The sequence below is a fragment of the Mycteria americana genome, chromosome 17 (genome assembly GCF_035582795.1).
Source record: "Mycteria americana isolate JAX WOST 10 ecotype Jacksonville Zoo and Gardens chromosome 17, USCA_MyAme_1.0, whole genome shotgun sequence".
NCBI lineage: Eukaryota > Metazoa > Chordata > Aves > Ciconiiformes > Ciconiidae > Mycteria > Mycteria americana.
Window position 1 is genome coordinate 11,939,986 of NC_134381.1, and position 13,470 is coordinate 11,953,455.

The 13,470-nt window shown below is 42.2% G+C and overlaps 1 protein-coding gene across 3 annotated transcripts in view; it reads right to left on the minus strand.

The window, feature by feature from the left end:
* Window positions 1–266: 266 nt before the first annotated feature.
* TTLL11 (tubulin tyrosine ligase like 11) overlaps window positions 267–13,470 on the minus strand; it is a 56,829-nt gene continuing 43,625 nt past the window's right edge. For all 3 annotated transcript variants that reach the window (XM_075520094.1, XM_075520093.1, XM_075520095.1), the window contains 3 exons: window positions 10,061–10,318; window positions 7,545–7,651; window positions 267–1,880 (listed from right to left, as the gene is read on the minus strand). In XM_075520094.1, the coding sequence (XP_075376209.1) occupies window positions 1,582–1,880; window positions 7,545–7,651; window positions 10,061–10,318 (664 nt within the window). In that variant the 3' untranslated portion in view covers window positions 267–1,581. The remainder of the gene's footprint in view (window positions 1,881–7,544; window positions 7,652–10,060; window positions 10,319–13,470) is intronic.

Sequence of the window (13,470 nt, forward strand, 5' to 3'; positions counted from 1 at the left end):
CTTAAAACTAACATCAGGAAAAGAAACTCTAAACTTTTCCTGAAGTAAAAACTCACTCAGTACCGTTATGTGCATTTAGTCCATGGCATTAAATGGGTGGACTCCCTCTGCACTGACAGCGTGCTTCCCGTAAGGTCACGTTTCTGATCCACCGGCCACGGGAGCGTGGAGATCTCAAGCTCAGGTAATTTTCTCCGATCCAAAGCTACACGCCCAGACGCTGTGCCGTCTTACAGCTCTGCGATTTTTGACAGTATGAAGAACGCTAGAACATAAGTAGATTCATTAACATTAAAGAATAGAACAAAGGAGGGAAATCAAATTCAGATGTAGACATACATTATCGTAATAAAATATCAGACCGAAAAGAATGTGACTGAACAGCCCTGAAGTTCCGAGTTTTTCGTGTCCTTTCAGCCAGTCTCATGTTCTGCTTAGGCCCCCGCAAGAAGAGTGCGATTATGGAAGTCATGGTTCATTTCTTGAAAAATAAAGACTGCTCTGTACAACTCCAGCGGTAGGGTCCGGCATTCTTGACAAAATATCCTCTTAAATAATATAGATCTAATTTGTACAGACTTATACTGTTATTTAAGGGAAAAAATGAAGAATATGTGCAAAGACAAAAAAAATCTGCTCTAGACATTACTGCAGGTCCAAACAGGGTAACAAACACGCAAAAGGCCAAAAATAAGCCAACCTAGAATACGGTTAGTTTAGCCTAAAGTCAGTGACGGGATTGGTTTCACTGGAATTTAAATGAACTCTGAGGCCTTTACACTCTGAAGCTGTTTGCAGAAGCAGTGCTTCGTACCTGAAGACAAAACCACCACTTGATTCACCGAATTTGACTTAATGAAGTAAGTTTTCTCTGTGAATAAGTGTGAGCTTATTGGTTCTGTGGAAGCAAAAGGATAAACATCTTTAGTTTTTCTTTAAAAAATTAACAGTACTTGTCACGGCAAAGACGTGTACAAAGAAGTAGAAGCCAAAATATGATTTCAGTGTTTTAAGACTGACTTTAAAAAAGAAGTACATAGACAATGGCCAAATCTGTATTGATTCCAACATGTACGGCCCAAGCCATGGAAAGAAGAGGGTCAAAGCCCGAAGTCTGACAACAAACGTAATTCCAGGTTTCAGTTTTCCGAAGTCCCCAACTGGTATTTGGGACCGCAGCTCTCCTTACTTGGTTTCCGCGATACATCCAGTGCATACAAAGTAATGTAATTCCTTTGACGTGAGCGTGCCTCTCGACCAGCGCAACCGATCCCGCGACGCTGGTTATCGTCCCGCTGTATTTTGGTCCTTGGCTTCACAGGTGCTTTTCTATACGCTCGGGATGAAAGCAGAGTTTGTCACGTGAGGTGTACTGTGGGCCCAACAGAGAGGTAAATAAGTAGCCATTGCCAGCATCATTATTTGAGAACAGGAGCTTGCAGTAGACTTCTTGAAGAGCGTAAACAAAAAAAGCTGAAATGAATAATTGTGACTATCAGATGAAGGAATTCAAGGGCCTGTCTCTCCTCCTGCAGCACACCTACATATCTGGGGATTAATTCTCAGTTCTGTCCCAGTGAATTAGCACTGTTGATAGCGATTATTTCTATAATCTGCAAATTTACTAGCTGTAGCCGTGCGATTCAGGAGGGGGGTATGTGCAGCCGGTGTAAGGTGAAGTCCATCTGTCTGACAAGGAGCTACGGCACTTCGGCGCTCCACGATCCCGCGGCCACAGACCAGGCGCTTTTCATCCAGGGCAGCCAGATGATACTCACAAAAATCGATCAGCAACGCCACTTGCTCGTGAAGTGGGAGGGACTTGTATTTTTTCTGAGCCAGGCAGAAGAAAGCTTCGACAAAGGCTTGCAAACACATTCCTGCAAGGAAAAGGTGTTTATAGGAGATTCATAGCACGGTGTTCTCTAGCAAACTGCATTCTTTCAACATAATAATATCTCTCGTTTCTTTAGCACCAAGGTCAAATGCGTATGTGCTGGGTGCGGACACGTACAATTGCGTTAGTTAACATCTTTTAATGTAACAGCAGCCACCCAGAACGCTCACTAGGAAAAGAAATTGCCTGTCCTTCCGAAACCAAAAGACAAGGTCTTATCGGTACGTAACACGCACGTGAGCTCGTTCAGTGTTTCGGTACAGGATGAGCCCAGGCTGGGTCACAGACGGGCGATACTCGCTCTCGCTGAGGCTGCTTCTGGTTTTACAGGCACCAGCCTGGCCAGCAGCCTGGCCTCCAGAGGCAAACGGGTAGGGCAACAACCGATTTTAAGATACTGTACAATTAAACTGCTGTAATATCAGCCTTGATTTCCGCTGCCTCAAATATCAAGTTGAAACCAAATCAGACACACGGTAACATACTGAGCTTCAAGGAAAACAATCCACCTGGAGAGAAAACCAGGTTTATATCGGCAACTGAATCGGGTCATTTAAACCTTGTCTTTTTAGAGGTGGACCTAAAACAAAAGTTCAAATTAAGAACTACAGAAGCAGCATGGCATTTCAGCCTGTAGCACTATAACGGTAACCCCATTACCGAGTATCACCTTATCGCAGCAGTGAGTTTAGCTGAAGCGTGCTTTCCTTCTGCAAAGCCTGTACTAGGTATCAATCCTTAGCCTTCCTTCTGAAGGTGAAGAGGCCATTTTTCAGCCGTACCCAGTAACTCTGCAATAGTTTTGTTTCAGCTGAATGAAAACCAGTTGAAGTGTGTACGAAGGGAAAGTGGTGCAGTGCCAAAACATTTCTCTGCTGTGATAAAACTCTGTTCCCCCCTTGACGACGAGCAGTGCCGCGCGCTGCAGTACAGGCTCTTCAGGTGTCGTTTGATCGCATCTTACTAATAACACATTAGCACAGCCGATGGAAAGAGGGGCTGCGTGTTAACGCTAATTATTGCGTTTAAAACCTTGAAGTAATACCTACTTTAATTCTTAATTAAGAAGCCAGACCACAATCGGTTTTGCAGAATGCCAGCAACAAGGAACAGTTATAGCTGCTTTGTGCTTTAACTGGCTCTCCCAGTTTGAACATACACTTGAGAAGATTATTTTAGGATGCGATATTGAAAGGTTTGGGTTTTTTAACTTAATGTTGGCTTACTGATGCTGCAGGAAAGGCACCTTTTCAAAATATTACAATTACATTCTCAAGTATAATTTCTCTCAACTAAGACTGCAGCTGGGGTCGCTTACGATCTTGGCTGTAAAATAGCTTGCAAAGGAATCGTCGGGTTATCTGAAAGCAGCAGCTGCCAGCTCAGTAAATTATTTTATCAGTCACGGTGAGCTGCAGGCAGGGAAAGCACCTTTGGTAGCATACGGGCTTTCTCCCCCGTAAGTGACACTCATGTGAAGCATTTAATGAGAAAAGTTAGAAGCTGCCGTTTTACAGCAGCAGCAATAGCTCCTGTATTGCTTACAGCTGGAAGCGGGCCAAACGCAAAGCCAACAGAAGTGGTTGGGTTTTGTGTTTTAACACCTAGAAAACATCTGGTTCATTGCAGCTCTCGACAAATCTCTTAATTTCCGAAAGCCTGAAGATTCACTTGCGTTTCTACTATTTCTGCTAGTGAAAGTCTGTCAGCTAAGCACATAAATGACTTATACCCACACTGAAATGCTAAATGCGAATACTCAAATTGTACGTGCCTGTGAAACTAAGGTGACCCTAACCTACCTAAAGTAGTACGGGCGTTCGCACATCATGAACCATTCTCTCTCCTCTGCACTATACCTTCATTTTCTCCCTTCTAATCTGAGGTCTGGATTTATTCTTTCTCTCAGCCATGTGAACAGCCTATTTTACTTATTCTCCTTTTGCCTTATCTGACTCCACCTACACAGCCTCTACAGGATCTTATAGGATACCTATGTTGTAGCAAAACAAAATAATACGTCCCTATTTCATACAAATAAAAGCTTCGTTAACATTTCTGAAGCAAGTTCAAATATTCAAAAGAAGGTTATATACAAATAATTTTACTGCTGTCATACCTGACCGCACTCTCACAAATTATTAAATTATTACATGAAGAATCAGTGTATCACTGATCAGTGTATCACCGATTCCTGATGTTTACGCAGAAGAGAACTGCAGATGCATTTTAGGGGGGTGGGATAACAAATACAAAAGTCAGTCTCAACTTGGGGACTTTTGATTCTCCTGCTATTTTAACATTTTTTAAAAAAGATGCAGGAGTATATATATACATTGATGTCCATGTTCATAAAGATATATTTTGAACCAATTTCTGGGAAGATGCCAGCTGCAGCTGTGACCTGCACGCTAGTTTATACCAGTGGCACTGAGGTATTTCTTTATCCCACACTGGTTGAAATGGAACCTTGACAATCCTTGACCGCCACGAGGAGCAGTGGTATAAAACCTTCCAGAATACTCCAGCTGCTGTTTCCCTGCTCTAAATGGCTCAAAAAAATGATGTCAGGAACAACTTCTTGTTGAGAAGGCAATATTAGCGCAATTGAAATTATTCAATATTTTACAAAAGCTACGGAAAAGTTGCCAAATTTATGGCCTTAAGTTCGCACAGGAATGTCGTAGCAATTTTAGAAATGAAGTTATATATTAAATGGTGTATTTAGGCCATTAATATAACAAGAAAATAATCCCTGAACTCTGCTATTTGATAGATTACTGTCTCAGATCTAAAAATGTGACCAAAGCAGATGGGGAGGTAATTCACTACTGAAGGCCAGGTTGGCTGTTTGTTTCTCTAGCAAATTATACAAGGTTTTCTTCTGTTTGTTCATTTTCAATAGGTTTTCTTCATAAACTTCAATAACAAACTCACCAACTCGTTGTGAACACCTCACAAAATGATACCTAAAATATACGGATCGGGTGCTCATGAAGCTTTTAAAGATGCCTTAGGCAAATATGATTCCTTTAGCCAGAGAAACGCTCTTTGTTCTTAACCATTCACTGAGAACTGCAAACCTTCCTTTCCACTAATACGGCTGAGCACATAATAGGAATGTAGATGTTCTGGAACTTTCCAAAGTGTCTTGTCTTCTGACTGAGGAACCGACCGCCCCACTCCTGTTCTCAACCTCCCACTTTTTGAGAGGACCGAGTGGTGCACAGCCTAGAAAGCTGCTAGCGCACACCCGCAGCAAACCTAAGAGCACAGGAAAAGACAACACAGCATGCAGACTGCGATCGTCTGAAGCAAAAATGCTCCAACACCAACTTTTACAAACGTATTTTTACAAATACTTGCTTCATATATAGGGAGCTTGCACAAATAACAAGACTTAAAACCGAAAACAGCTCACATTTTTAAAGCAAAGGCTGAAGACTGTAGCTGGGCTGCGCAGTAGGGAGTTTTAGACGCAGATCTGGGCTCCTCGTGCAGTGCTCGGCTGCCCTAGGGACGTGTACCATACGAACACCTCAATAATACTTCCGAAGTATTTATGAAGCAAATATGTTTGCTTTAAAAACCTAAGTGGGTAAGACAGTCAACAGGAGAAACCCATCGCTGATGTTTAGTAATCACCTATTCTCACAAGCGAGTAATTTGCTTTAGCAACCTCAGGTAAACACGCAAATGCAATTTGTGTTCAGTAGCAGAAAACGGAGCACCCTGGTATTACCTCCAGCGTCCGGTACTGCCAGGTCCTTTAATGCCGCAGCAACGGTGTGCTACCACTTAGCAAAAACCCGATATATTCAAACATTTAGAAAAACTAGGTTTGACGAGAGAAATCTTTTCTAAAGTTCAACACAGAAAACATTTACGTCAGGATGTTACCTCACTGATCTGCACGTACAAAGTCAGCTCTGGGGTCCAAGGGTGACGCGTGGGGATCCAAAGCTCTTATCACCATTTCTCACTGGGGGCAAGCAATTACACCTAAGAACGCCTACCCCGTTGTGTGAGCAGAGGGTAAGAGCCAAACGCAAAAGAAGGAAACACTGACATTTCAATTAGTTTGTTTTCCTTTGAAAGGAATTTATGAAAAATCTGTCTTCTAAGCCCATATTAACTTCTGTTAATATGGACGAACTCTACCGTGGGCACGGGTAAACTGAAGACAGCTTGTAACTTCAGCCTGAACAATGTGATTTATACAGTCGGGATTTGGGCAGAGTTCTGGTTTTTTCGAGAGATGAAACTGATTTTCATGTTTATGTATAAATCCAGAAAAAATAACCAAACAACGTAATCAAATCTTAAACAGAAAACCAAAGACAGGGATGGAATGCTCCCTCTGGCCTGCTTATTAAATTGTGAGGGCTTTCTTGTAGTCGCTTAATGTTCTAAATGCAACTGTGTAATAGGAGAGTATTTATATTCATTTTTGCAACCACTCAACTGCACTATCAAGAAGATATGTGATGGTAACACAGTAAATCACCACAGAAGCTGGGAATAAGATCACACAGTTTAATAAACATTTTCCTTTTGGCTTTAAAACTGTAGAAAATCCTTACTGCTGTTTAGCAAACAACTTCCCATAGCCTCTGTTCTCGGCTAACGTCTTTAAGTGCTGTTGTTGCAATTTAAATGCATATTCCTAAGTCAGAAGTCAGTCATTGAGATGAATGACTTGCAGGGTTTCTCCCAGAGGCTGTTCAGTGGCAAGGACGGCGAGCGGCACGCTGCGGTACGGAGCCGGCACCTCCCGCGGAAGGGGCCTCTGACCAGCTGCAGGACGGAAGTCACAGGACAAGCGAATCCTTGTTGGGGTAGATGAACTGCTTATAAAAGCCTGTCAGCCGTTCTGCGTACGCTCGTACACTGAGCATTACAGTCCAAGGTGGATGGAAAAGTGTTTCAAAGTGACTTAACTGACTCACGCTCCCGTACGAACAAACAGGAGCACAATTTCCAGTAAGGGGTGCTCGCAGCAAAAAGCACTGCTACTCCTCCGTAAGAGCAGCTACGGAACAGCCCAGCGCTGCGCGAGTTTGTGCAGAAACCTCTTGTCCTTCCTTTACCTACTGCAAAGCCAATGAAGATGAAAAAAGGGAGCGTACTGGTGGGCAAGGGGCGGAGAACTCTCTGGGAAAGGAAAACTAATACAGGTAGCTTTGTTTGTCCCCGAAGTAACCTTTCTGGGGAACAGAATTAAATCAAAAAGAGAAGTTCAGCATGTTTATTTCTACCTCCTGCATAGCTTTTTGTTGGGTTGGTTTTTGCTGGACCATGTGAGCTACTCTAACATGGACATACCTTCTTACACCGTAATTAAGTTGGAGGTTCCTCGGGGAATGTTTTTAAGCGCTTCTCTGCAAACAGCAACAAGAATTACGAACGCAAAATTGCAACCATAAGAAGGGGCTTGCAGAAGACTTGCTCCGATAAATAAATTGAAAACTAAGTGTGATCTATTCTACAGATAAAGGGAAACCGGCATGGAACTGAACAGAATTTGTTGTACGTGTACATGCCTCAGATGTACATGCCTTGTTCCCATTATTTTTACTGAATGGTTGAGGTGTGCTTGAGCTACCAAAAACTACAAAAAAAGTCTTCAAATACAAAGTAGTGTTACCTGATTCTTTGTGGTCGATTCCCATGCTGTTCCACCTTCTTGTGATATCAATATATAAGATATCTACAGAAGCCATTGAAAAATTGCTGCTGCTCAGTTTGCAGTTTCTGTTAAAAATAGATAAAATAAAAAAATTCCGATTACATCCAAACTTCCAAGTTAGAAAAATTCTGCAAGGGCAACTGAGAGAACATTGGGAGAAGAGTTTACCCATGTCATACGTACACACCCTCTGTAACATGCAGAGTCTAATCAAGCGCATACAGCAGACAGCAAACCAGCCAGCGTTCATTCAGCGTACGTATCTGACATGGTAAAGGCCCTGAATTCTTCCCGTGCAGAAGGTCTCCTGCGCGTACCCCGTCCTGCTGCCTGCTCCGGTCCTGCAGGCACCACCTCTGCCGGCAGCGGCTCTGGGCAGGAGCGGCCCGCTCCGATGCACGCATCGAAATCCGATTTGCACGTGCAATCTCATGTCAACCTCTAGCCACAGAAAGGCAGCAGGTCAGACTACAGATTAACTGGTTTGTTTTGGTTTTGCAACAAAGCAGAAAAAAAAAAAAAAAGAAGAAGAAAACCCTGAATACTTCAATTAAGAATATGAGTTGACCGTTACACACAGCTTTCTCCCAGGCTATTGCTAGTACTCTAGGGCCAGAACAGAATGGAATCAATTGGTTCATTGCAAAACCCAACACAAATCTGCACAGACTATCTACATGAGGCAGAGTTTGCACAGATAAATACTCTTTTATTTGACTGACTGATCCTGTTTGAAAAGCGTTGGAGGAAAGCTTTCAGGCACAGAATTCCGTCTTCATGCCTGAACACGGAACAGATTTACCCTGTGCGTTACTGAACACCGCACGGAAAACAGCAGCGTCTCTGGATGCATCTCGGGCGTTTGGTGATAAGCACATGTAGGAGATCAGACACTTGTGTGGTCTGAGCCTGCAGCGTAGTGTTGATCAGTATATGAGAATTAGTCATCTGTCCAGGATTTCCAGATGTCTGGCAGCCTGGCTGGAACTAGTGCACATGCCAAAGAGCTGGCCAAAATTTCCAGCCAGAAAAGAAAAAAAAAAAAACCAAACCCAAGAAACCCAGATAATGTAAAAGAATCTTTCTCTTTAGCAGCCTAAGCAGAGCTCCCTTAAAACTGAGAGTTGAGGTCTGGCCTAGATAGTCCCAAAAAAATCTTAGGCAGCATCCAAGCAAGGACTAGAGCCCCGTTTGGTGTTTCCCTTTTAGTTATTTCTTAGAATGAAGAAATTATTGAAGGGGAACAGATTTTGATTAGCTAAAATTTGAGTGGATGGTCTCTGCAACTACTCGCCCACACGCACACACAAAATCACAGTGGTGTACCATTTTATTCTTGAAAAGTGATACAGCACACATCTTAGAAACATGACCTTATTTCTGAAATGAGTAGTAATGACAGCAGTTCAGAAAAGGGCCATATAGGTATAGATCCTCGGGGAAAAAAGAAACAAAATATTTGCCAATATTACAAAGTTTAATTTAACATGCATTAGGAAACTGCAAACACTACTTCATTGACATATGGCAGTTCATTTTAATATTCTTAAAAGCAAATGTTGGCATTCATTCTGTGTTCCTCTGACAAGTGCCAAATTAAGGCTGGACTAAACAATAGAAAACACAGAACTGGAAACAATCCTGTACTGGTCTGTAGATAGAGCAGATGCCTTCAGTCGTTTTCTAGATATTGTAATTTGTATAAATCAAATTGTTTGTATTCATTCCTGAATGATAAATGCATCTGCATAGAAACAGGATCTGTATTTTAAGATTACATCTGCTGCTGCTGCTTATTTCTTTTGTCATTGTCAATGAAAGACAGAAAATGAGATATTTGTACCATGAGTTGAACAGATATATCCATAAAAAACAATGAAAAAAACCTCACAAAGAGAAAGTATGGGAAAAAATAAATTGAGTTCCTTGCCATTGCAAGCTGCAATTTCACAATGCAAATCCTTAGTGCACGATGCATCAGCAACTGGCATTTGGAAAGCCTTTCCCGTGGCCCGGGGCAGACGGCTGTGCCCGCACAGCCAGCAGAATCAGATCTCAAGTGACCCAGTTTCGGTTGTCGCTTTCTCACAATGGTATTCCTGCGATTTACTGGGAACATGACGTGTTGACTAAGACTGCAAATAGCATCTCCCAAAGCATCGCTGATCTGCTGTAGAATAAAGACCCAGGTTCCTGCTAGACACAGTTTCATAGGTCAGGTATTTGGGGAGCTCGGAACGATAAAAATACATCTGTTTTACAAAAAGATACGCAACGGTTCGATGGAACTTACGGGGAAGAGTTTCTTTAGAAGGCATTACTAAACCTACCAGCTAAAAGCGTACCACTGTTAGGGCCTGCTTTTACGCAGCGGAACTTAAGCTAAGCACAGGGACAGCAGTGCTACCCCATAGGATCGGGAGAGCTTCTTGACTACGCTTTAAGCAATTCCTAAAGAAATTCACCCCACTAACCTTATAAACGTTCGGAAGCCTGTTGGCCCCAACTTTGTTGTCCCTTTTACACCAAGAAATCGGATAAACAGCGCAGCCACTCTGTCCACAAGCCGCAGATAGTTGAACTGCTTCGCGTACTTGGGAAACACCTGCTTGAGGCAGAGGGAGGGGAGGCCAGCCTCCGGGCTCCCGGGGCCCTCGCGTTCCCGGCCGGCTGCCCGGCCCGCCTCCAACAGCTCCTCGTTTGCTTCCGACACACGCTCCAAAGTCTGACACCTGTAGCGCATAAAATAATTGTATCGTACGTTAACCTGATTCTTCCGAGATTCGATATGCTGGCTTTCTGGATTTTTTTTTTTAATTAGAAAATGTTATTTGATGAGATCTTTACAATAAGAAAAAATCAAGAAGGATCAAGAAGCTACTAAGGTTCCCCAAAGCAGAAATCATGTTATAGGAGTATTTAAAAGGATAACGAGCAGACCGTTCTCCGATGCCAAAAATACCACCTATAAATACGACTGACAAAGAGATGCCGCACCATTACCAGGTTAATTGTGAGAGCTACCGGTAACTCGTAACTCCCCTTGAAGTGACCGGGAGCTGGGCACGATCATAACATTTTTCTTTAAGTTTTAAAATTTTTGTTTTATACGAAACCTCTCCTTTATCAAAATCTTGGGTTTACCACCCCGAGAAGGTAAGAGTGGGCGCCCGGTCACCGCAACACGGCACGGTCGCCCTGACCCTGCACGGTTCTTTTTACATGGACCTTCGGCTATTGGATCCTAGGAAGAGGTCAGCAGTTTTCTAGGCAGGTATTAAATTGCAACAAATGCTAGCTGTGTACCTTCTGGGCACTGCCCAAGCTGCAGAAACAGATGGAAAACAGTACCAGTGATCAGAAATTCAGGGGGATGGCTATCAATCCAGCTACAAAATTATAAAAGTGAGTATTTTTTGAAAAGACAGGTGATTTTGAGACCTCAAAATTATGACAATTTAAGACATTACATTTTCCATATGACTCTTCAGCATTTTCTGAAAATCATATTCCCTTAAATTTATTTCATAGAAAACATTCCAAAATTGAAACACTGACAAGTAGTTACTTCTGAAAATCTTGATCAAGGTATGCCTGCATGATTCCCTTACAATGCTTCAAAAATATTTGTGATGCATTCCTGGATAAAGACATTTTAGTTTGTCTTTAATAACAGAAAGCCTGGATGGACATCAGATTGCATTCCTCCTTTCTGCATCCCTGATCTGGAACAATATTTTTCTCTCATCATTTTTTTTTTATTTTACTTTTTTTAAAGCCTTTTTTTCCTTCCTTTCTTACTTTTCCTTGTCCTAACCGGTAACGATCACTTAGATCACTTAATAAAGCTGAGGTAACAACAGGTTCTCAACAAATTGGGCCCCACTGGGTTAATTTTTTCTAAAATGGCAGGAGATTTTTTTTTTAATCCACATAGATAAACGTTAAAAGCCGAACATTTCAACCCCCCCCCCCCCCCCCATAACAAATAAATTGTTTTTCTCAATGTAGATTCGTTGTGATGCTGTAGAATATCCATATTCCTTTCAAAAGGTCTTTAGAACCTCACAAAAGGTAACAGGCTAACTTCTTCCACCTAGACGAGGAAACACCAGATAGTAACTGCACGTTGGCGTTATCAGCATCGAACAAATACAGATACGTAGAAAAAAGATGAGTTTCATGGACTTTCATGGAATATTTCATGGGAAATGCTTAGAAATTGTAATAATCTAATGATATTTAAACTTATTTTCCAGTATTGATTAGAACCTTTTACCTTCCCTGATAAGTAAGGTACAAAAAGTACAGTAAGATACATCTGCAAAGAAGAAATTCTGACAATACATTCAGAAGTGATATGGTTCACATAAATGCATACAGGCACTACTCAGAAGACAATTTCTGGGCAATCCCATTATTTTTTCTTCAAATCCTGTGTGGGTAAAAAACTGTCTGGATGGCCGGGCCCAAAGGGTTGTGGTGAATGGAGTTAAATCCAGCGGTGGCCGGTCACCAGTGACGTTCCCCAGGCTCGGTATTGGGGCCAGTCCTGTTTAATGTCTTTATCCATGATCTGGACGAGGGGATCGAGTGCACCCTCAGGCAGTTTGCAGACCACACCAAGCTGGGCGGGAGTGTTGATCTGCTGGAGGGGAGGAAGGCTCTGCAGAGGGACCTGGGCAGGCTGGATCGATGGGACCTCATCGCTCTCTACAGCTGCCTGAAAGGAGGGTGTAGAGAGGTGGGGTCGGTCTCTTCTCCCAGGTAACAAGTGACAGGACAAGAGGAAATGGCCTCCAGTTGCCAATATCCATTTAGATTGGATAAATTTCTTCACCAAAATGTCTTCACCGAAAGGGCTGTCAAGCACTGGAACAGGCTGCCCAGGGAAGTGGTGGAGTCCCCATCCCTGGAGGTATTTAAAAGCCGGGTAGATGTGGTGCTGAGGGACATGGCTCAGTGGTGGGCTTGGCCGTGCTAGGTTAACGGTTGGACTTGATGATCTTAAAGGTCTTTTCCAACCTAAACAATTCTGTACTGTCAAAATACATTATTTCATCTTCATTGCTGTTGCCAAATTCCCTAAATAAATCTGATTGAGACAATGATGTTCCCAAATAAATGTTACATGTGTATTCAGCATGACATATTTTTACCCCCCTCCCCCATTTGACATATCTAGATAAAATTCAAGATTGCTGTTCTCATAAGTTCAGAAAGTCTGATAGCTGATGGTAATTATTTGGCATGCACTAAGCATATGCAGGTTTTTATTTTCTTTCCAGTCATTTTTCTAAGTACCCATCATCAAGAATAATTCACACTAGGTACTATAAAAATTAGTGCTTTTACTGCATTGATCTTTTGTGTTCCTGAGCAGATTTAGTGTCCTTCAGAAGGTTCTGTTCCAGCAGAGAATAACAATCAACATACTTATTATCCACCCACAGCACTGTAAAAGTTATTAAGTCAAATGTACAGTAAATCTCTACCTTCCGACTTGGATTCCAAAAGGCAGCAGATTTCCTTAGCCCTTGTACAACCAGCCCGTAGTCACTCATCCATAACAAATATCCCCATGGGATTTGTAGCCTCTCTTTTCTACTAAATTTCCCTGAAAGACGCTAATCCATTGCCACGCTGTGTCCCCTTTCAGTATAGAATACTTCGAAGTTATATGTTTAACTCCTAGCGAGAGGTATGTTGAAAATAAATGTATGGCAACTGTAAGACAAAGGGCCCTTACAGGAAAAAAGAAAGTAATAATTGCCAAAAAAAAGTTTTAATAAGTATGAATTATACTGTGATCTCTAATTTCTAAAAGACATTTTTGGGGCCAGGTTTTCAACCCTGCTTGAATCTGGGCTCGGAACTCCTTCAC